The 23,956-nt window shown below is 38.4% G+C and overlaps 1 protein-coding gene and 1 pseudogene across 1 annotated transcript in view; both read left to right on the plus strand.

Annotated features, from left to right (window-relative positions):
* The window catches only part of DNHD1 (dynein heavy chain domain 1), a 150,888-nt gene that overhangs the window by 49,529 nt on the left and 77,403 nt on the right, over positions 1-23,956 (plus strand). The window contains 2 exon segments of the mRNA XM_078146212.1: positions 17,393-17,709; positions 18,094-18,337. Coding sequence (XP_078002338.1) covers positions 17,393-17,709; positions 18,094-18,337 — 561 coding nt within the window.
* LOC110200478 (UDP-glucuronic acid decarboxylase 1-like) lies at positions 21,912-23,131 on the plus strand (annotated as a pseudogene).

Consider the following 23,956-nt stretch of genomic DNA (forward strand, 5'->3'; position numbering starts at 1 on the left):
GGAACAATTGCTATTTTAATCAGCAGAGGGAAGGCACTAGAATTAAGAGGGATTAGGAAAAGCTTCCTAAGCAAGGTGGGATTTTAGCTGGGACTTGAAGGAAGTCAGAGAAGCCAGGAAGTAGAGATAAAAAGGAAGAGCTTTCCAGTCAGGAGGGACAGGTAGAGAACACACTTGGAGCTGAGACATGGAGTGTCTTATTCAAGGAAGAGAAAGGAGGCCAGTGTAGCTGGTTTGAAGTGTACATGGTGATGTGGGAGTAGATAAGAAAATTGGACAGGTAGTTGAGGGCTAGGTAATGAAGGGCTTTGGATTTCAAACAGAGAATTCTGTATTTGATCTGGGAGGTGTTAGGAAAACACTGGAGTTTGTTGACTAGGATGGTGATGTGGTCAGATCTTTAGGTAAATCAAGGGGATGTATTGGAGTGGGGAGAGACTTGTGGCAAGAAGACCAATCAACAGGCTATTTCAGTAGTCCAGGTGTGAGATGAGGACCAGGGTGGTGGCAGTATCAGAAGAGGGAAGGAGGTGCATTTGAGAGCTGTTGCGAAGGTGAAATCAAGAGGCCTTGACAAAAGATTGAACATGGGATGTGAGTGATAGTGACATTTGTGAACCTGGGTAACTGGGACTATTGTGGTGCCCTTAACAGTAACAGGGAAATTAAAAGAAAGGAGAAATTGGGCAGAAAGATAATGAGTTCACTTTTGGACATGTTGAGTTTAAGATGCCTACAGGATATCCAGTTTGAGATGTCTACCAGGCAGTTGGAGATGTGAGGTCAGCAGAGAGGTTAGGGTAGGATAGATAGATATCCAGTTTGAGATGTCTACCAGGCAGTTGGAGATGTGAGGTCAGCAGAGAGGTTAGGGTAGGATAGATAGATTTGAGAATCATCATCATAGATATGGTAGTTAAGTCCATGAGATCTGATAAGATCACCTTTGTAGAAGGAGAAGAGAAACAGGCCCAGAGTAGAGTAAGAGGAAACAATATATCCTAGCTCTTTCTCTCTCTGCCAACAAAGATTGAGGAAGAGCACCAGACTGAGTGATGGTTAGGAAATCCAAGGAGAAACTCACAGTGGTTCAATTTTAAAGCCCTGAAGGCTTGTAGGTGATGAGAAAGGGGGTACAACTAAGGAGGCCCAAGAAAAGCCTTTCAGCATGGGGACTAGACTGGGACCTGTACCGGTAAATAGGGCAGGGAGTAGGAAAATAAGTGAACTGTTGGCTGTGTTGACCTAACCCTGAATCCTAGTGTCTTAGATTCAGTTTAGTCTTGAGACTGGATTTGAACTCAGGTCTGGAGCTCTATACACTGCACCACTTAGCTGCCCTAAGATCCAGAAAATGCATAGTACTTAATATGCAGGAAAAGCAGCAGCAGAACCTGAGATAATAGAAATATATGCCAAATAAGGCCCCAACATTCCAGAATTCTCGTAACAGATCTTGGCCCAAACACAAAGTTTCAATTCAGCATGTAAGTCTAGAAGAATGAGGAAACAAAAATGAAACCAATGTTAATTTTTATGAAGCATGGGACACTTAAAACACAAACCCAGAAGAAAATAACTCCTCAAGTTCTACAGAGTCTCAAAGATAAACATAGGTTGGCCACTAGGTCAACTACAAATTCAGGAAGAAAGGAAATTAAAAATTAAAAAATTACATTTATAAATTAATTATATGATTAATTATAATTTCCTCCTTTCTAGAGGAAAGGATTAGAAAAGAAAGGAAAGCTCTAGTGGAAAGACTAGGAAGAAGAATTAACAGCTTGGCACAAGAAGTACAAAACAAGCAATAGACTCCCTGAAAATTGAATGGCTCAAATAGAAGACAATGATTAGATGAGACAACAAGAAATATTAAAGTCACAAAACTGAAAAAAAAAATAGAAGAAAATGTATAGTATCTCATAGAAAAAATAACTGACTTGGAAAACATCATGAAAAGCCATGCAAAAACCAGAGCCAAGACATCATACTTCAAGAGAATATAAAAGAAAACTTCCCAGATGTTTTGAAATCCAAGGACAAAGGGAAAATAAAAAGAATCTACCAGTTACCTCCTGAAAGAAGCCCCCAAACAAAAATTCCCAGAAACATCATAATAAAAATCCAGAGCTGATAAATCAAAGAAAAAATATTTTAAGCAGCTAGAGAGAATGAGTTCAAGCAACCAGGAGCCACATTCAGGGTCACATAAGATTCAGAGCTATTACTATAAAAAAGAGGAAAGCTTAGAATTTGGTAATTGAAAAAAAAACTAGATATAGGCTTACCACAGAGAATAATTTACTCAGCAAAACTAAGTATAATCCTACATGGGGGGAATGAACCTCTAATAAATGAAAGAGTTGTATGCAAAAGACCAGAGCTGAGAAAAAACTTTGAAATGCAAGCACAAGATTGAAGAGAAATAGAAAACACTAACAATATGTGAACAATGGGAAAGGACTATCCAAGGATGGAGTGTTTACATTTTTTTTTGCGAGGCAATTGGGGGTAAGTGAGTTGCCCAGGGTCACACAGCTAGTAAGTGTCAGGTGTCTGGTCTGAGACCGGATTTCAGCTCGGGTCCTTCTGACTCCAGGGCCAGTGCTCTATCCACTGAGCCACCTAGCTGCCCCTAAAGTGTTTACATTCTTTTTTTGTTTGTTTGTTTGTTTGTTTTTGCTAGGCAGTGGGATTAAGTGACTTGCCTAGGGTCACACAGCTAGTAAGTGTTATGTGTCTGAGGTCACATTTGAACTCAGGTCCTCCTGAATCCAGGGCTGGTGCTCTATCCACTACACCACCTAGCTGCCCCTAAAGTGTTTACATTCTAATGGAACAAGAAGAAATGTGTCCTCTCAGGACCCTAATATTACCAAGGATTATAAAGAGGGAGTTAAATCACACAGAGGACCTGAGAGTGGTTTTGGAAAATAAAAGGGGCAAGTGTAGGCAGATTTATCAAGCATAGATTAGTTTTGCTGAGCACATACCTCTGTCACTACCCTTTTTTTCTTGGTAAAGGGGGGAAACAGAGAAGAAAGAGAGGAAGAAGAATAAGGATAAAGGGAAATACTTAGTGATCACATCTGAGAATATGAATGGGATGAATTCACCCATAAAACAGAAGAGGATAGCAGAATGGTTTAGAAAGCAGATTCCAACCATACATTGTTTATAAGAAACACACTAGAATCATAGATTCACACCAAGTTAAAATTAGGGTCTGGAGCAAAATCCAACTTTAGCTTATTCTTCAGTTGAACTTAAAAAAGCAGGGGGTGGCAATCATGGTCTCAGATAAGAAAAGAACAAGAATGGGCTTAATTAAAAAAGATAAACAGGAAAACTATATTATGTTGAAAATCACTATAGATAATGAATTAACAACACTTAGCTTATATGCATTAAATGCCATAGCTTCTAAATACTCTAAGTTAAACACATTACAAGGAGAAATAGACAGTAAAATCATAATAATTGAGGTTACCAGTATACCTCTTTCAGACATAGAAAAATCTAACTTTTAGAAGTTAAAAACTGGAACAGAATTTTAGAAAAGTGAATTATAAATCTCCTAATGTGAACAGATAGGATAATATATATTTCTTAACTGTGCATAGCACTTTTACAAATATTGACCAAGTATTATAGTATAAAAACCTCACAAAAAATACATCAATATTAGATACATTTTTTTACTGACTACAACCCGATATAACTATATTCAGAAACAGTCTCTGAAGAGAGGATTAAAAATTAAAATTAATTGTAGATTAAATAATTGTAAAGAATTTATATGTCAAATAGCAATAGATAATTCAATCAAAGAAAATTACTAGACAACCCAGATATGTGGAATGCAGCTAAATCAGTACTTAGAAGAAAATGTGTCTTTAAACATTTTCATCAACAAATGAAAGAACAAGGGTAATAAATTTCACATATAATTAAAAAGCCTAGAAAACCAAAAAAATGTAAAAGGTAATTAAAAACAAAATAATTAATTTTGAAAATCAGAGTAACAAAATTTAAGGCAATAGCACTTATTTAATTAATGAATAAAATTAGGAACTGTTGTAAAAAGAAAAAAAAGACAAATCATTAGGTAATTTTTTTTCCCTTGGTTAGGCAATGGGGTGAAGTGACTTGCCCAGGGTCACACATCTAGTAAGTGTTATGTGTCTGAGGCTGGATTTGAATTCAGATCCTCCTGACTCCAAGGCTGGAGCTCTATCCACTGCACCACCTAGCTGCCCCCTATAACTTATTTTTTTAAGGCAAAAACCAAACTACTAGTCTCAAAAAATGAAAAAGACTTCACAACAAATGAATAAAATATATAGGAAATTATTAGAAACAATTTTTCTTATGTGTATACCAATGAAACTTAGAAAAAGAAATTGAACAAGCCATAAATGGACCCAAGACCAGATGGATTTTAATGAATTATATTAGACAGTCTAAGAACAATTCCAATGTTGTATTATCTATTTGAAAAAGTAGGACAGAATGGGTCTGTGATGGAAATATGGTCTTGATAACTAAGTCAGAAAATGTCAGAACAGAGAAGGAAAACTGCAAATATCCCTAATGAATATTGATGGAAAAAAACCTTAAAATAAAAAGGGTATTACAGAAGTATATCAAAAATGATATACTGTGACCCAAGTAGATTTATATCAGGAATACAGGTTTGGTTCAGTATTAAGAAAACTAGCAACATGATTGACCTTATTATTAATAATAATAGCAATAATTGTATGTTAGCAATTGATACAGAGAAAGCTTTTGCCAAGATTTTACCATTCCTATTAAAAAAATAGAAAACATAGGAATAAACAAAGATTTGCTTAATGTGATAAATGATATTTATCCACAACTCAGAGTTAGCGTTATATATAATGGGGCTAAACTAGAGACCTTTCCAGTTAGATTAGGGATAAAGAAAGGGTGTCCATTATTACCATTAATATTTGATATTGTACTAGAAAGATTAGCCATAGCAATAAAGCAAAAATAAGTTAGAATGAGGTGGTTAAAAAGAAATCAAAATCATAGCGTTTTTCAGATGATATGATTTAGAGAACCTTAGCGTCAACTAAAAATTAATTTAAATCGTAATTTATGTAGCAGATGATAAAAATATATTCACATAAATCCACCTGCCCAAAGGGAATGTAGATTTTTAATCTCTGAAACTTTTTTTGTTTTGTTTTTTTCTCTTAAAAACCAGCCTTAATCCCAAACCACTAAATCCAGGCCAAGCCCTACTTGGTCCCTGTTTGGGCTCTGATTGGCTTGGAATGAGTGTAAATAACAATTGTTTCTGTTTTGGCCAGATACCTTGAGGGTCTTCCCCTCCCAGATCTTTTTTTTTTTTTTAAAGAGGCCTTTCTTTGCCTCATTTTAAAAATTAAGCCTTAATCTCTGAATGGGCACCGCCTCAGTCAAATATGAGACCTTTTAAAGACTTTAACTTGAAAAGTTTCCTTTCTTCCTTCCTTTCTTCCAAGATGCAGAACCTGTATAAATACAACTACAAAATATTCTTAATAGAAATAAAGACAAACCTAAATAACTGAACGAATGTTCTTCATAGGTAGGCCAACCAATATAATAAAAATGACCACTACCTAAATTAAATTACTTGGTCAATGCTGTACCAGTCAAGCTACCAAAGGATTACTTTATAGAGCTTTAAAAAATAATAAATTCATCTGGAGAAACAAAAGATCAGTGATCTCAAGGGAAATAATGAAAAAAGTATGAAGGAAGAGGATCTAACAGTCCCACAACTCAAACTATATTATACAGCAGTAATCACAAAAATGATTTGTTACATATAGAAACAAATGAACCTAGTGACATGTTTGATAAATGCAGACACCCTTGCTACTGCAGTAAGGACTCACTATTTAGTAAAAACTGCTGGGAAATCTAGAAAGAAGGTTGGCAGAAATAAATTTGGTATAGACCAACATCTCACGCTCCATGTCCAAATAATCGCTGCATGAATATGTGACTTAGTGATAAAAAGTTATAACATAAGCAAATCAGAGAAGCAAGGAAGAAATTATCCTTAACTGTAAATAGGGGGAAAGTTCTAGTCCAAACAAGAATCACAGAAGATGGAATGAAAAATTTTGAACATATAATGTTTTTATTACAATTAAACTAATGTGGCTAAAATTTGAAGGAAAATTAATAGAAAAAAATTTTGTAGCAGGTCTCTTAAAAAGTTCTCATTTCCAAGATTTATAAGAAACTGGATTCAATTTATAAGAAGAGTAATATCCCAATAGATAAATGGTCAAAGAATTATGAACACATTAGTTTTTAAAAGAAGAAATCCAAAAGCCATATGAAAAAAATACTCCAAATCACTAAAAATTAGACACAAATTAAAACTTCTATGTCATATCAGTCAGATTGTCAAAGATGGCAAAAAGGGAAAATAACATGTTGGAGGGACTTCCAGAAAATGGACATATTAATGAACTATTGGTGGAGCTGTGAATTGATCTAACCATTCTGGAAAGTAATTTGTAATTATGCCCCAAAAGTCACTAAGTTGTAAAATCTTTTGACCCAGTGATACCATTACTTGGCCTATAACCTAAAGAGATCAAAGAGAAAGGAAAAGGACCCAAATGTACAAACATATTTACAGCAACTCTTTTTTGTAGTGGCAAAGAACTAGAAACTAGAGGCTTCTCATTATTTGGACAATGGCTATATAAGTTATGGTATCTGAATGTAATGAAATAATATTGTACCATAAGAAATAATAAAATGGATGGTTTCAGAAAAACCTGGGAAGACTTGTGTGAATTGATGCAGACTGAAGTGAGTAGAACGGTATATACAGTAGCAACATTGTAAAGACAAAACAGCCCTGAAAGACCTAACAACTTTGATTAATGCAGTGACCCACTGTGATTTCAGGAAACCATGATAAAGTTGCTACTTGCCTCCTGACAGAGAAGTGATCAGTCAAGATGCGGAATGAGATATGCATTTTTGGACATGCTTAAAGTAGCCATTTGTTTTGCCTATCTATTCATATTTGTTATGTGGTATTTTTTCCCCTGAATGGTTGGGAGACGAGAGAAAAAGGTTGCTAAGGATAGAGTTATGCCTCTCCTCTCATTCCCACCCAATGAGAAGTGATCAGAAAGAATCACAGACAGACAGGCAGGACATATTTATAAGTTACATGTTTAATTTATCATATGCTTAAAAGCAAGCTCTGCAATATAGACACTCCCCAGTTTTATGTGCAATCCTCCTTTTCTATGATGAATATAGAAATGCTTATCTTATTTGATGTTAAATTCAGAATAAAATAGTACAATTTTAAAAGAAAGAAAAAAAGACATGGTGTGGAAAATTTAGATGAGCATCAGTGGAGTGACAAACATGTGATACTGCTGTATCACAGACACCTGGAGAGAAGAAAGAATTAAATGCAGAATTTGGGAAGTAGATCACAAACCTACTTGAGAGACATTTATCCACACATTTGCTAGATCTCTACCAAAATTAGAGCAACTAATGAATTTATGATTTGTCTTGATAATAATTTGAGGATAGTTTTGTCCTCAAAAAGATGGAAGAAATAGCAAAGGCTTGATTCCTATTCTAGGCCTTATTCTAACTAATAAATAGGAACTAGTTGTTGGAATTGGACTGATGGGAATCTTTAGATGCAAGGAACTGCTCCACCATAGAATTCATGATAGAGGAGCAAAAGAAAACTAGGGAGTGTCTGATCTACCCTGGATTTTAGGAGGGGTATTTTTCTGAAGCTTTGAATTCATATATATGTTTTGCAGGGAAAGTTCAACCAAGAGAGAATGGAAACAAAATTAAGCAGAATCAATTCAAAGAGAGAAGAAAAGGGGTAGCTATCTCAAGAGACCCATGGCTGCCCAGGGAACATACTGATGGACAGATTTTAAAAAGACATGTCTAGAAAATGGAAATACAAAGGCAGATACCAGAATTGAATACAGAAGAGCAGCATAGTCCTATAAGAATGGTGTCAAGAATACTACCCCTCTGGGGCAGCTAGGTGGTGCAGTGGATACAACATGTACCCTGGATTCAGAAGGACCTGAGTTCAAATCCAGCCTCAGACACATAACACTTACTAGCTGTGTGACCCTGGGCAAGTCGCTTAACCCCATTGCCTAACCAAAAAAAAAAAAAAAAGAATACTAAACCTCAAAATGTGCTCAAATTGTCAATGAATGTTAAGGATGAAAAAAGGACTTTTAAACAAAATCAAGAACTTCGAGAGTTGAAAAGGACCTCAGAGCCACTCTAATCAGCAATTGAACAAGAATTTCATTTATCACAGGAAATGTGATATAGTTGAAAGAACACTGAATGTGGAGTCAGGAGAAAATGGATTCAGTCGTCTTTGATACTAGTAGTTTGGACAAAATCCTTAATCTCTCTGAGCCTTGGCTTCCTTATTTATAAAATTAAGATAATTATAGCGCTTACTTCATGAAGTTATTGATAGGATCAAATAAGATAAAATATATCAAACACGGCAATATGTAAAATGTTCTATAAATGTCTGTTGTGACTATTGGAAGAGCTGCTAGGTGGCGCAGTGGATAGAGTGGTGGGCCTGGAATCTTCCAGAGTTCAAATTTGGCCTAGTTGTATGACCCTGGGCCAGTCACTTAATCCTTTTTACCCTCGTTCCTCATCAGAAATGAACTGGAGAAGGAAATGGCAAACCACTCCATGTCTTTGTTAAGATGACATCTGAAATGGGGTCTTGCATAGTCGGACATAATTGAAACAACTGAATAACAACAACATGATTGTTGTAATTTTTATAACCTAATAATTTGTAATCTAGGCTTTGTTCAAGGATCTTTAAGGAGGAGGAAACTTTTATTTCCAGAAGCAGCTTATACTTTTATAACATGTGTTCTGGGATGACTATCTCAACCCCTATTTCCGCTATCAGTTTGAGTCCCCAGAACTCAATCCATCCATATCCTCTCAGGGATTTAGAGGTAGCCCCTCAGGATTTGAGGATATTTGTCTGTGCTCTGTAGTTCATGAGCCCCTACCAGTATATTTCCCACCATGATTGTCAGTTGATTATTAATTAGCCAGATTTAATTAGCTTTTTACTAAGTGGTATTTGCTCTGGTGGTATATAGTAAGAACATTTGGTGCAAAACATCCCCTCATAAATCTGTGACACACTCTCCCACAAGTATATCCTGAGTCCAGGGAGAAGTAAGCTCAAGTTTAGAGAGAACATGTGGCAAGGTGGTAACTTACAGTTCCTAGTTACTAGAAGCCCTTTTCTTCCCTTCATGAAATGTTCAGTAAGTTCCCCCTAGGCATAGTGTAGCTTCTTTGCAAGGCTCCTTGTGGATTTAGTCTCTTCTATGTTCCCAGTGCAGGCACTGCAGACACTGTTGCTGTTCTGGGGATGATGCTAGATTACCAAAATCCCCTGGATCCTTCAAAGCTTGAAAGGTCCCCTTCTGGCTAAGTTTGGGCAGAGGAAGGAGACCTAGGCCAAGGCTGAAGGCAAACTAATCTCTTCCCTACTTCCTATGTCATTCCTCCTCAGAAACAAATCTCTGATCTGCTACCATATGCTCACTTGACTCCAAACCCCTTTGGGCCTAAACTAGCTTGATATTTTATTTGCTAGACAAACTCTAGCATATGACCATATTTCCTCAGCCATTCCAAACACTCTTCCTGGACAGTGTCATTTCTATTTCATCCAATATAGCCCATCAGAGACATCTAAATTGATCAAGGCCTTTTCACACTTTGTTGAAATGCCATTTTGGTTAATTTGTTTCACTTCTCACCTTGTTAAGCTGTTGGTTACTTTAAATAAGATGGAATGGGATGAATTGATTGATTTGCCCATTTAGCCCCTCCCTTATGCCACCTTTGGGAGCCATCTCCAGTTTTCCTGATCTGTACCTTGCCACTGGACCCAGATGGCTCTGGAGGAAAGAGTGAGGCTGGTGACTTTGCACACCCCTGCCTCACTTAAATCCAATTAATTTGCAAATCATGATATCGCCTATTGAGATAGTCTTATTGAGAAGGAAGGGCAAACAACAATCAACAATCTGAGTAGTAGTAGCTGCCTCACTGGGGACCCAACTTGCCAGTTCCACTTGGGCAACACAGCTCCTTCATTTCTCCCTCCTTTCCTTTCTTCCTTCCTTCCCTCCCTCCCTGTCCTGCCCAAAGGAATATAAATTTTGATCACTGAAACCTCACAAGATATATTGGGCTTTATGGGCTAGATTTCTTTTTTAAGGACCATGCCTTAAGTCCAAATCACTCTGGCTCTCATTGATTGGCCAACAGTAAGTCCCAGCCCAAGCCTCCATTGGTCATTGTTTGGGCTCTGATGGCTCAGAGTGAGTGTAAATAGCAATTGTTTTCTGTTTTGGCCAGAAACTCTGAGGATCTTCCCCTCCCAGATTGTTTTTTTTTAGATAAGGTGAAAGAGGCCATTCTCTTCCATATTTCTTACCTAGCCTTAATCACTAAATGGGCACTGCTTTACACAAACCAAGACATGGGAAAGACCTTAGCTTAAAAAGACCAAGGTCTCCCACTGCATCTGGGGCCATTTCCACTTTATCTTACCACTGGACCCAGATGGCTCTGGAGGAGAGAGAGAGGCTGGTGACTTTGCACAGCCTGCCTCACTAAAATCCAGTTCACTTGCAAATCACAACATCACCTTCCTGATGTCATGGCCTTCAAGAACGAAGGACAAACAACAACAATGCCACCTTTGGATAGTACTGTTACCAAGTTTTTCCCTTATACCAAGTCTAAATATGCATATTTGCAACTTCTTTTCATTACTTCCCAATTTCTGTCAAGGGTACTACCATTCTTCCAGTCTCCCAGGTTTGTACACTAAGCACTGTCCTTGACTTCTTATTCTCCCTCACTCCAAATAATCAATTTCTAAGTCTTAATGTTCATACCTCTATAATATCTCTCACATCTGTCCCTCTCTCTACTTACACTAACCTTATTCTATGCCTGAGACATTGAAATGTCTTTTGGTCTCCCTGCTTCAGTCTCTCCTTATTCCAGTTTATCCTTCACACAGTTGCTATATCATGCTATTGACTCCTGATGAAGTTGCAGTCTGCTAAAACCTGAAGCTCTTTTTTTTCAGATGAACCTCTCTAGCCATGCCTCCCTGCTGCTTATACTTGTGAATTGGCTTTTTTGAGCCCAAATATAAAACTTTACATTTAGTTATGTTCAAGGCAAAAGAAGAACTGAAAAAGGGGTAGGACTCTGCTCATGATGCATAGTATAGGGAAAGGACCTATAATTTCACTGATAAAAGGAACTCCAGGTTGAGGAAACTTACTCCATAAATTCAGGGCAGCACCTTCTTTGTAATATATAGTCCTAGAGAATTTCCTAGAGCACTGAGAAGGTAAGTGGTTTTTTTTTTTTAGGCAATTGGGGTGAAGTGATTTGCCCAGGGTCACACAGCTAGTAAGTGTCAAGCTTTTGGTCTGAGGCCAGATTTGAACTCAGGTCCTGACTTCAGGGCCGGTGCTCTATCCACTGCACCACCTAGCTGCCCCCATAAGTGGCTTTCTTGCTCAGAATTACAGGGTAGGACATGTCTGAGGTGAAACTTGAATTCAAGTCTTTTTGGCTCCAAAGCCAGTTCATTTTTATCTACACTATGTTGCCTCTGTCAACAATGAGAAGGCTGAACTACTTCAACTCTTATTTTGCTTCTGTTTTCTCTTCCAAGGAGGATTATCTTTGGATTGGTTAACAACATTTGTTAACAGGGGGTTAAAACTTAAGTTAACTGAGGAGATAACCTAGCTTCTCTTGATAAGTTCAACTCATCAGACAAAGATGATCTATCTATTATTGCTTTCTTCATGGTCTTAGAAAGATTGTGGAGAGTGGGAGAGGTGACACAGTACTAGAGAAAGGTTAGGAGCCCATTTTTTTTTAAAGAGAAGATAGTTGGGGCAGCTAGGTGGTACAGTGGACAGGGATCCGGCTTTGGAGTCAAGAGGACCTGAGTTTAAATCTGGCCTCAGACAGTTGACACTTACTAGTCATGTGACCCTGGGTAAGTCACTTAACCCCAATTGCCTCACCAAAGAGAGAGAGAGAGAGAGAGAGAGAGAGAGAGAGAGAGAGAAGAGAAGAGAGTGAGCCTATGAACTGAAATATATGCCAATGCTTGACTATATGTATGCCATATATGCTTGATTTCAACCCCTGGGAAATTTCCAGAACTCAGTGTTAAAAACATTGTTTAGAAAGCAAAGGGATGATCACTGACTGAAAACCATCATGGTATTATTAAGAAAAGGTAATATTATACTAACCACATTTCCTTTTTTTGATAGGGCAGCTAGACTTGGTAGATTAGGGGAATATTGTAGACCCAGGATATCTAGATTTTAGCAAAGTCAAATGACAAATTCCATGCAGTCCTTTTAGAGAGGAAGGCTGATCCCATATTTTTATTGTCTTAGTCTGAAAATCTTCATAGAAAGTTATAGATTGTGAGAACTTCGCTCTGAAGAAACTTGCCTTCTGGGCAAAGGATACTTTGGAATGATTTCACCTTTTTAATTTCTTTCTTGTAATTCTTCTTATAAACGGAGTTCACCTATACAATTAATAGCATGAGTTTTCTTGTACATTTCCTCTGTTACTTCAGGATTTAGATTGTTCTTTATGTACTGTGACAAATTGTCTTTTATGAACACCTTTATTATCCATTAAACAACAAATACAATTCACAGCCTTCTGGTTTATGATGTAATTACTCCAGGGTTAAATTACGTGCTTTCTGAATCACAACCAGGGGATAATTAATCCATAACCCCCTTTAGAGCCCCAGAGACTTTTTTTCTGGCAAGACCTATATTCTGGTGGCACATATAGGCATAAGATTGTTCATGCTTTCCTCATTGTTACTTAGTTCCAGTCACAAAACTGTTGGATCTTTGTTCACATCAAACTTATTAAGCAAGCCAATGCAATAAATTACAATATCATTTGCTAGATTATCTTTCGCATTATACTTTGGCAGTTCATGAGCACAACATATGTGAACAATCGCCCTGTTCTATGCAGGAATGTGCACTTTAGCATTCTAGTAATAGAGATATCATCCTGGATTTTTGCATATTCTTATTTATATTGTAGACTACCAAGGGTTTATATGCATCATATTCTGTTTTTAATTCTTCCTCTTGAATTTCACTTGATACTCCTTGAAGAAAACCTTATTCTTGAGCACTATGAGAAACCCTATCCTGCTGGATTGAAACCTGTATTTGTTCACTTGTATAGTGAACCCCACAGCCCTGAGTGAAAGTACCTTTGCTATTCTTGAATCTTGTTTATAAGATAGAGAGATGTAGGCTAGATGATAGTGCATTTATGGGAATTTAGAACTGATTGAATGAATAGACTCCAAGAATAGTCATTAAAGGGTTGATGCCAATTTGGACAGAGGTAATCCAGGGAATTGTCAATTCAGTTCAATCAATAAGTGGTTATTAAGCACCTATTACATGCTAGGCAGTTGAGATATAAAGACTAAAATGAAACAATACTGCCCTCAAAAGGGTTACATTCTACTTAGGAAAGCAACATTTAAATACATCACTAAATATGAAATATATACAAGATAATTACAAAATAATTTTGGGGTAAGGGAAAACTAACAACTAGAGGGATCAAGAATGGTCTTGTGTAGGGTTGACATTTTAGTCACTTTTGTAGCATAATTCCAAATTGCCTTTCAGAATGGTTATGCCATCAATAGTGTATTTGTATGTGTGACTTTCTACAGTCTCTCTAGGACATAGTATCATTGATATAGAACTGGAAGGGATCTTAGAGGACATCTAGTCCAGCATCCTCATTTTACAGTTGAGGAAACTAAAGCATGTCTCCTGACTTCTATTCTAGTCATCCAGGCTTGTAACCTGAGTCATCTTAGGTTTTTCCTTAGCCCTTACTTCCATGCCTAGTCAGTGGACAACTCTTGTCAATGCTGCCTCTGTGGAATCTCTAACTTTTGTCCACTCCTGTTCACACACATGGCTATCTACCTAGCTCAGGCCCTCAAGACCTCTAACTTGGAATATTTCATTAAACTCCTCTGATTGTTACCTTTGCTTCCAGTCTTTTTCTTCAATCCATCCTTGACACAACTTCCAGAAAAATCTTCTTAAAGAATCATCTGACTGTCCCTGCTCTGCTGAAGATGGTATATAGTGAATCTAGATAGGAACTCTGTTTAGCATTTGAAGCCATTTGTCTTCTGGCTTCAGGCCCCCTTTCAAAGCATTTAAATTACCGCCCCCCCCCAATCAGCATTCTAATCAGACTTGCCTATTTTTTGCTCCCTTTACATTTCTATGCGTTTGCCTGGCCTGTTATAAACACTGGGAAGCTTTTCCCCTTAAAGTCACTCCTTCCCTTCAGGGTTTAGCTTAGGTGTCACCCCACCATTAGAAGCCTTTCCTGATCACCCCAGTTATTAGTGCTACTTTGTAAAGTACTTTAAAACTTGTTTTGTTCTTAACCCTGTACATGGTGTATGTTCTTTTTATAAGTTAATTGAGGGATTATATATTTTTGCTTCCAAGTACCTTAAACCTAGCACAATGCTGTGTAAATATAGTCTCTGTTTAATTAATTGCTTAATTAATGTTTATTTTAGGGGTGGGTGGGCTGGATTTGTGATGTCATCTAAATAGGGACCTCTCAGTGAAGAAATTTTCCTGCCACTGCAGATAGTACCATCTCTTCAATTTATAGTCTTAGTTACCTGAGGCACTGAGAGGTAAAATACCTTGCCAGCAGTCGCCCAGCCATGTTTGTCAGAGGTAGGACTTGAATCCAGGTCTTCCTAACTCCAAGGTTACCTCTTCACTACACCAGGTTGTCTCTCATTGAATCAGATTGAATTGAATTTGTACTGCCACAGTCCTAGTACAAGCAGATCTACTTGGACTATTAAAGTAGCTTTCTAACAGATTATCTTGACTATTTTCTCTCTTCTAATCTATATTGGTTATTTTTGGCAAAATAATCTTTCAAAGGCAAGGAGGCAATAGATAGAATATTGTTTTGGGAGAAACACAAGCTGGCTAGTTTAGCTGGAACATGCATGAAAGGGAGGGAGTAGTAGTATGTAATCAGCCTGGACAGATAGGCTGGTGCCAGATTGTGATGAGTTTGAAATGCTAGAAGACTTTGTATCATAACCAAAAGGCAAGGGGAGCATCTTAAGTAGAGGAAGTGATATAGTCAGACCTGTACTCTAGGAATATTAATTGGGCAGCTGTTGGAAAATGATTTGGAAAAAGGAGATAAAGGATATAGGGAGACCAATTAGGAAGTTATAGCAAAAATTCAAGCAAGAGGTGATGAGGGCTTGGATCATGGTGGTAGGAAGACAGGAATTGTGAGCTCCAAGACATAAAGGTCCATATGTTATCTAAACTATGAATTCCTTCCTTCACTCCCCTCCTTTTCCAACCGTTAGCAAAATGCTCTGCAAACTGTGGTTGTTTGATGAATTATTATTATTATTATTATTTTTTGTATTTATTATCTTATCTAGTAGGAGGGGTTAGTCAGCTGTGTAGAAAGCTACTGTGCAGTTAAGGTAGGTAATTAAGATAGATAACAGTGAAAAAAGATAATTGGATTTAACAGTTAAAAGGTCAATGGTAATCATTGAGAGAACAGTGTGTTTATGCCTCTGTTTTTATGAACATGACATCTGATTTGAGTAGATGTTTGTGTTTGTAATCACTGAAGCTGTAGTAATAAGCTGGACATAGAGTGGGTTGTGTCTTCATCTGTAAAATGGAGCTAATGCTCATATTGCCTACCTCACAGACTTACAAGGAAAGTGCTATGTGAACCTGAAAGTGCTATTTAAATAGAAAAGAGCTGTGTGAAAATGGAATGGGCAGGAAGGGGAGGTTGTGGGTTCCCCTTTGTTAGAGATATTCAGTTCGAGGCTAGATAAGGGATTGTTATTGAGAAGATCCTGTTCAGTTAATGGTTAAACTAAGTGATTTGATGATTCTATGGAAACTACTTCTCTTGAGGTGGCCTAGTACAGTACACATTCTGTCAAATATGAAACCAGCAAGGTCATTATTTCAGTGAGAGCAGAATGGTGCCTGTATGTGTACTAGAAGAGTCTGGTAAACATTTTTGTGTGAGCCTGAGAATTCTTAATATATATATATATATATATATATATATATATATATATATATATATATATAGTAGGTTTGAGTGGACATCTGTGAGTGTATACCTGTGTATGTGCCAACCAGAGTGAAATGGCTGTGGAGTTGTTTGAAAGTAACACCTATGGGTGTATGCATACATGTATGTATAAGGTAATCATGCTGCCCATGGAAGACATATATGTCCACACAGGTTACCTTTGTGAAGCTTGTGGGTAGACAGATATAGATATCGTTGGATTCTTTCCAACTCCTCTTCAAGGGAGACTGCAGACTGAAATTCTCCCTTGAGGGGAGCAAGAGAAGGGACTTGAGGCTGACTGCTTTGTACTCCACTCTCCAAGAGAGGAGTACCAGACTCAAACTATGTCTTTCTGCCCTCCTTAAATGTTGCTTATCTAAGGGTGTGATTTTGGGTTAAAAACAAAAAGCTACTTTCTTGATAGCTTTTAAGTGGGGAGGATTACCCCAAACTTATACCCACAGACTTAACTCCTTCCTACTAAATCCTAGTTACACAAAAACCATCACAAATACTGAATAGTGACTAAACCTATTTATTGAAACATATAGCAAACAGTGTTCTGAGAAGTTATATAAATTATATAGTAGAAAATATGTAGAGTGAATGAGCTCTTTAGTGAGATGAGATCTCAGCTCAACCAAGAGAGAGGTCCTGATCTCAGCCAAAGGGAAAATTCCTGAAGTGTCTGAGGAGGTAAGTTGGTAATCAGGGAAATTTTAAGAAGATGGCTGTCATTTCCAGTCTTTCTCTCCATATGTCTCTCCCTGAAGAGAGTCTAGAATGAAGCATATCTTCTCAAAGAAGGAAAAAGAGTGTCTCTTCAAAGTTTTCACACCAACTTCTCCCTTTACATATTACATTACACTTAGCATGCTCTCCAGCAGTTTGGAGTCACTCATCTACAAGATGTGAAGCTTCCCAAGGTTGGCTTGTGTGACTCGTGTAAATTTGTATTTGTGTGTATGCTGGAGCTGACTTGAATGGATGTGTAAGTGTGATGGGCATACATGGAAGAGGCTCATGTTTACATCAGGGTGTGTTTTGTGTGCACCAGATGACCCTCAGGTACGAGGAAGCACAGCAAACAGTACAACTGTGCCAATAGAGGAAGAGGATGAAGAGGAATTAGCTCCTGTTTTTATTTCCTTGGCATTCCGGGCCCAACCCCGTGAAGCTGTCAGAATCTTTTGTGGTCCTGAGACAGAGATGGTGCATTCAAGGCAGGCTGCCCCCAATGCTGGGCCTCTTGCAGTGCTTGGGCATAGAATAAGAGCCCAGTATGCCCCACCTAGCCGAATCCAGCTGCAGAATGATTTGGACACTAATGATGAAATCCAAAAGGCTTTGGCTATCCAGCAAGCATTAGTAGAGGTAAGGGGTAAGAGATCTCCCCTCTTCATTCCTGCTCCTTCCCTAACCTCCCCTTCTCCATTCTTATTCTGTTTTACCCAGCTCCCCTTTACTTCTCTTTCTTGTCCTCCTGAGTGCCATACCCTATGATCTGACTATCTTTTCTCCCTTCTGAATATCACTGGTGCAGACCTTCTTCGTAACACTTAATGACCTCTTCCTCTTCTTCACTGGCACTATCCTTTACCTGTCCTAGACTATTTCCACTTGGCCCCACCCATACTGCCTCCTGACCTCCTTCATCCACATGGTCCCATTACTCCTATTCCCATTTCTGCGGTGGTAGTGCATTGGGCATAGAAGTGACTGTGTCCCACAACCTCTCATTGCTTACATTGTGTCCAGGATATGTTGCTGGAAGTGAACAAGTTCTGTCAGGATCACAGATGGCTCAGGAGCATCCATCAGTTTCTGAAGAAGTGGGGACCCCAGAAGTTGAAGCTCATGCAGAACTGGCCTGCTGCAAGATATATGAAGCTCATCACTGAGCTGGAATCCTGGCAGAGCCGAGTGAGTGAGGTGCCCACCATGTTGATCACTGAAAATATGCTACTGCATATCAATTGTAACTGTGTTCAGACAGACATTGGTGAGTTTTCTTCTCCCCTTGTTTCTCTACTGTATTATTCCTTCATCTCTTCTATTTTTACCTCTTCCCTTCCCTGGCCTCTTTGCTGTACCTCATTCTTCTCCAGTCTTTTCCTCTTTTCCTTTTCCCTTCTAGCCTCCTTCTCCTCCCTACCTTTTTCACTTATGTCTCCCTCCCTTCCTCTTTTCATTCTTGATCTCTTCTACTGTTCCTTCTCCTCTTTCTCTTCCCTTCTCCCCGATCTCCTCCCTATTGCCACCTAACCTACTTGGCCGATCAGTAGCATTCTGTCTCTTTTTCCTTTCTTTGTCCCCACTACATACTGTACACCACAAATCCAATTCAATTCAGCAACCATTTTAAAAGCTCCTACTATTTGTGAGGCATCATGTTAGATATGGGGAATATAGAGCAGACTAACAGGCCTATAACCTCAAGAAACTTATATTTTATTGGTGGGAAATATCATGTACATAGAGAAAAGTAATAATCATTGGTGATGGTAGTGGATCAGAAGTAGATCTCTTTCTTGTAAATTCTCACTCCAGGTAAATTTTAAAGTATTTGGTGGGGATGGTGGGGAGGAAGACTCTCTTGTAAGCATTAGCAAAGAATCCAGAAAAGGGACTTGTAGTGGTAGTGCAGCACACCCACATTAGCCAATCTGGCTTGCATCTGGCTTGATGGGACTTATCTTTGATATGACTATGGGCTTTTGATTCATCTTATAATATTAATCCCTTTCTGTTTGTAATCCCATAAACCCAGTTGAGGTGACTTGAAGATATACCTTCATAAAATATCTCCTAATTATTTGTTATCCCCTCAAGGGAAATCATTATTTACACCACCTCCTATCTCACTGAAGCTGAATGAATCTCTCACTTTCTATCCAAACTCATGTTCTACCCCAAATCTCCTGACTTCCATCTGCATTATTAACATTAACCATGCAACAAGGATTATCAGCAATAATACTAAATGGCTACCAGTTTTCTTTAATAGTAATAATAATAATAATAACAACTAGCATTTATATAGAGCTTAAAGGTTTGCAAAGCACTACAAATATTTCATTTGATCCTCACAACAACCCTGGGAGGTAGGTACTATTATATCCCCATTCTACAGATGGCAGATAGAGGTAAAGTGACTTGCCCAGGATTACATAGCTAGGAAGTGTGTGAGTCTGGATTTGAACCCAGGTCTTCCTGACTCCAAATCTCAGCAGTCTGTCTACTGTACCACCTAGCTACCTCTTTCTAAAGGATAGTATGTAATAGCAATGAAAGAACAATGAGCATTGGGGTGGGGGGGGGGATGAAGGTGAAACCTTATCAATCATCCCTTTCAGTAAGGCAGTGTCTCTGTGCAAGAGCAAACATCAGTAGTCACAAAAGTAGTAGCAGGAGCAGTGGCAGGGGCCTGTTAGAGTCTTTGTAGGGAAGAGCAAAGAAACCCAAACCTTCAGATCCAGCTTAGTGCTTTACCTTAGAATGTCCAGATGGCTACCAAAATGAAGATGATACCTGAATATCAAATCTCAACTCAACTCTTTCCATCATCTTCTTCCTAGAAATCTTCACAAAGATCTTCCCATAAGTTCCAGATCCAAAATAACACTACCTTGTGGTCTCTGAGGGAATTGGGTTACATGAGTAAACACAAATACCAAGTATTTTTTTTGAGGGGAAGGGGGAAAGTAGTCCTAATAATTAGGAAGATTAGGAAACGCCCTATGTAGGAGGTAGTACGTAAGCTGAGGCTTGAAAGGAGCTAAGGATTTCAGGAGAGAGGTGGTTAGGTAACAAGAGCATTCTAGGTATGGGGGACAGCTTATGCCCCAGGATTATGTATTCTTGAAGTGAGTACCACCAGATGCCTTAGGGGGACAGAAGGTTCTGCATGGGAAACAGAAAATATCCCAGTTCAGGCTCCAAAGTCTAGTGTATGAGGAGGAGCAAAGTGAAATCTACTTGGAAAGATAGATTGGAATCAGATTGTGAAGATTTTAAATGCCACAGAAAAATGCCTGTTTTATTGTAGAGACATCAGGGAACTACTGAAGTTCTGTGATTAGGGGAGTGACCTAGATTTAGGCTTTAGGTGCATCAGTTTGGCAGCTGTGTGGAGGACAGATTGGAGAGGGGAGAGATTGTATTTAAGGAGGTCAGTTAAAAGATTATTACAACATTCCCAGTGAGGAAGATCTGAACTAGAGTGGTAGCTGTGTGAATGAAGAGGGCCATGACAGCGAGAGATGTTGTGGAAGTCTAGTCAATAAGACTTGGCACCTGATTAGATATGGGAGGTGAGGGAGAGCAAAGAGTCAGGAGAGACTTGTAAGGTTTGAACCTAGGTGATTTGTGGGATGGTAGTATCTTCATCAGAAGTAGGGAAGCTAGGAAGAAGAGTAACTTTCAGGGGGAAAATAATGAGTTCAATTTTGGGCGCATCAGATTTGATATTCCTGCAGAACTTCAGGTGGAGTTCTCTAGTAGGCAATAAGTGATGCAAGACAAAGGTCCAAAGAAAAAAGAAGGCCTATTACTTAGATTTGGGGATCATTTTATCAGTAGCTCAATATCAATAGATGCCATGCTTGTCAAGTAGCAGGTGACATCAGGTTGCAAGAGAATATCTGGCATATTGGATGACACAGCCAACATCCAAAGAGATCTTGACAGACTGGAATGATGGGCTGAGTCTTAATAGATAAAATTTAATAGGGATAAATGTATGGGCTTACACATGGATTTTAAAAATATGCTTCACACATACAGATTAGAGGAGGCATGGCTAGCAGCAATTTGTCTGAAAAAGGTCTAGAGGTTTTGGTGGATCACAAGCTCAACATGAGTCAGTAGTGTGATGTGGCAGCCAAAAAAGCTCTTGAGACCTTAAGCTGCTTGAGGGGAGGCATAGCTTCCCAGAATAAAGAGAGGATAGTCCCTTTCTACTTTGCCTTGGTCGTACCACATCTGGAGTGTTGTATTCGGTTCTAGGTATCAGAGTTTGAGGAGCATTGATAATCTGGAGAGCTGTATGCTCAGAGGAGGGCAGCGAGAATGGTGAGGAGTCTCAAGTATTATGCCATCTGAAGGCCATTTGAAGAAACTGAGGATATTTAGACTAGAAAAGACTCAAAGGTTCAGAGGGAGGTATGATAGTTGTCTTCATATATTTGAAGTATTGTCCTATGGAAGAGGAAACAGATTTGTTAGTGCTATCCCAGGGGGGAGAACTAGCAACAACGGGTAGAAGTTACAAATAGGCAAATTTAGAATTTTTATCAGGAAAAACTTCCGAACAATTTCCTTTATATTGAGTAGAGTTTTCCCAAATGTGGGGAAAAGCACCCCCAGCTCTTGGACAAGCATTAAAAGTATAATATATATGTTGGGTATGTAGTAGCCTTTATTTTTCAATGTAGAAAATACCAAACAGCGCTGAGGAGCAGAGACTCCAAGGCTGGGTGGCAGAGGGAGGAATTTACTCAGGCCGCCACCACCCTGCCATGTGCATTGTGCAGCAGGCGGTCCCTGTAGGTCCTGGGCTCATGCTGCTCTCAGGGATGGTGAGCAAGGGGTCGCTGCTAGGCCTGCTGACTGCCATCAACTGGAGGAGGATGAAGCTGCTAATGGTCATCACTTTTGTTGCCTACGTAGCCTAAATGACTAAGCTATTCTGAGTATTATAAACGCTCAGATCAACTACTAAGGACCTATGAAAGAAGATGCTATTCACCTCCAGAGAAAGAACTGATAAATAGAGCTGTCTGGAGCAACTTTGTTAACATAAGGTCTATAAGGAAAATGGAGAACAGAAAATTGAAAATAAGATAGAAGAGGCTGTTGCACCATTGAGAGAGAAAATCAGAGACTTGGAAAAAAGCTTTACCCAGAAGTACCCACCAGTGAAATTTTTATCAGAAAAGGATCAAAAAAGAATTGTGGAAAAGAAATGTGGAACATTGAATTGGCCATGAAAACTTTGAGCTAATTAACCATGATGTTGTAGAGCCCCTCTACATTGAAGTGGACCAGATTTATCATCTAGCATCACCTGCTTCTCTTTCAAACTACATGAACAATCCTGTCAAGACAGTGAAGACCAACACAATCAGGACCCAAAATATGTTGGAGTTGGCAAAACGTGTTGGAGCGTGTCTTCTCCTGGCTTCCACCTTGGAAGTATATAGAGATCCAGAAGTCCATCCCCAGAGTGAAGATTACTGGGACCGTGTAAATCCAGTAGGACCTAGAGTCTGTTATGATGAAGGAAAGCATGTGACGGAGACTATGTGTTATGCCTACATGAAGCAGGAAGGGGTTGAAGTGCAAGTTGCTAGAATATTCAATACTTTTGGGCCATATGAATGACAGCCAAGTTGTCAGTAACTTCATTTTGCAAGCTGTCCAAGGGGAGCCTCTCACAGTTATATGGTTCTGAGTCTCAGACTCAAGCATTCCAGTATGTCAGTTATCCAGTAAATGGACTTGTGGCCTTAATGAATAGCAAGGTTAGTAGCCCTGTCAACTTGGGAAACCCAAGTTAGTTAAAGCCCAAGATAACCCACAGAGAAGAAAGCCGGATATCCAAAAGGCCAAGCTAATGCTGGGGTGGGAGCCTGTGGTCCCTTTGGAAGAAGGCTTAAATAAGGCAATTCACTACTTCCATAAAGAACTTGAGTACCAAGCAAATAATTAATACATCCCCAAATCGAAACCTGTAAGGATAAAAAAGGACAAACACAACATAATTGAAGGAAGGATTTGCTTCTCTGGACAGTAGAATTCCCTCTTTTACATTTGATAGGATGTAATTTTTTTCTTTTCTTTTTTTTTTAAAGAAAGACTTAAACAGGTGTCATGAAGAACAAACTGGAATTTCATTTTGAAGCTTGCTTTAAGGAAATGGATGTACCTAAACCCTTCCCTAACACACACACACACACACACACACACACACACACACACACACACACACACACACACACACAAAACTGTAAATCTTGCCTTGCACTTTAAAAAATCTGTCTTTTTATATACAAATACAATAGAAACTTCTTTGAGTATTTTCAAGTTTTTTATCTTGCTGTGAGATCCTTTGTTGTTGACTGTCACTGACAGTTTTATTTACTGGTTTCTTTGTGAAGCTGAAAAGGAATATAAATTGAATGGAAAATGCCAATTTTATTTATAAAATATAGGTCCCATAGTTATACTGTGCATAAGAAAAGAAGTTTAACAGTATTGTAGGGCAAGTAAAATGCTGGGTTTGAGTCTACAGGAATATATATGAGAATTCTGTTTGAAACCTTTATGTTTCTTTGGATCAGAAAATTTTTAAGGTTTTAGTTTTAGCTGTTCACTTGAATTGGAGATATTTTCATTGATTATCATGGGTAAGGATATTTTAAATCACTACTGTGTCATGCTGCATACTCTGGGAAAAATAAAAAAGTTATATTATTGGTTGACAGTAGTTGAATATGCTATTTTAATAAAATATTATAACTTAAAACTAAAAAAAATACCAAACACATGAAGGATCACAGAGGAGCCAATGGACAGATAAAGAGCTTACATAGAGCACTCGACTAGTTCATCAACTCTG

This window comes from Phascolarctos cinereus, unplaced genomic scaffold, assembly GCF_003287225.1.
Source record: "Phascolarctos cinereus isolate Bilbo 61053 unplaced genomic scaffold, phaCin_HiC Scaffold_726;HRSCAF=1367, whole genome shotgun sequence".
In the NCBI taxonomy this organism is placed as follows: Eukaryota; Metazoa; Chordata; class Mammalia; order Diprotodontia; family Phascolarctidae; genus Phascolarctos; species Phascolarctos cinereus.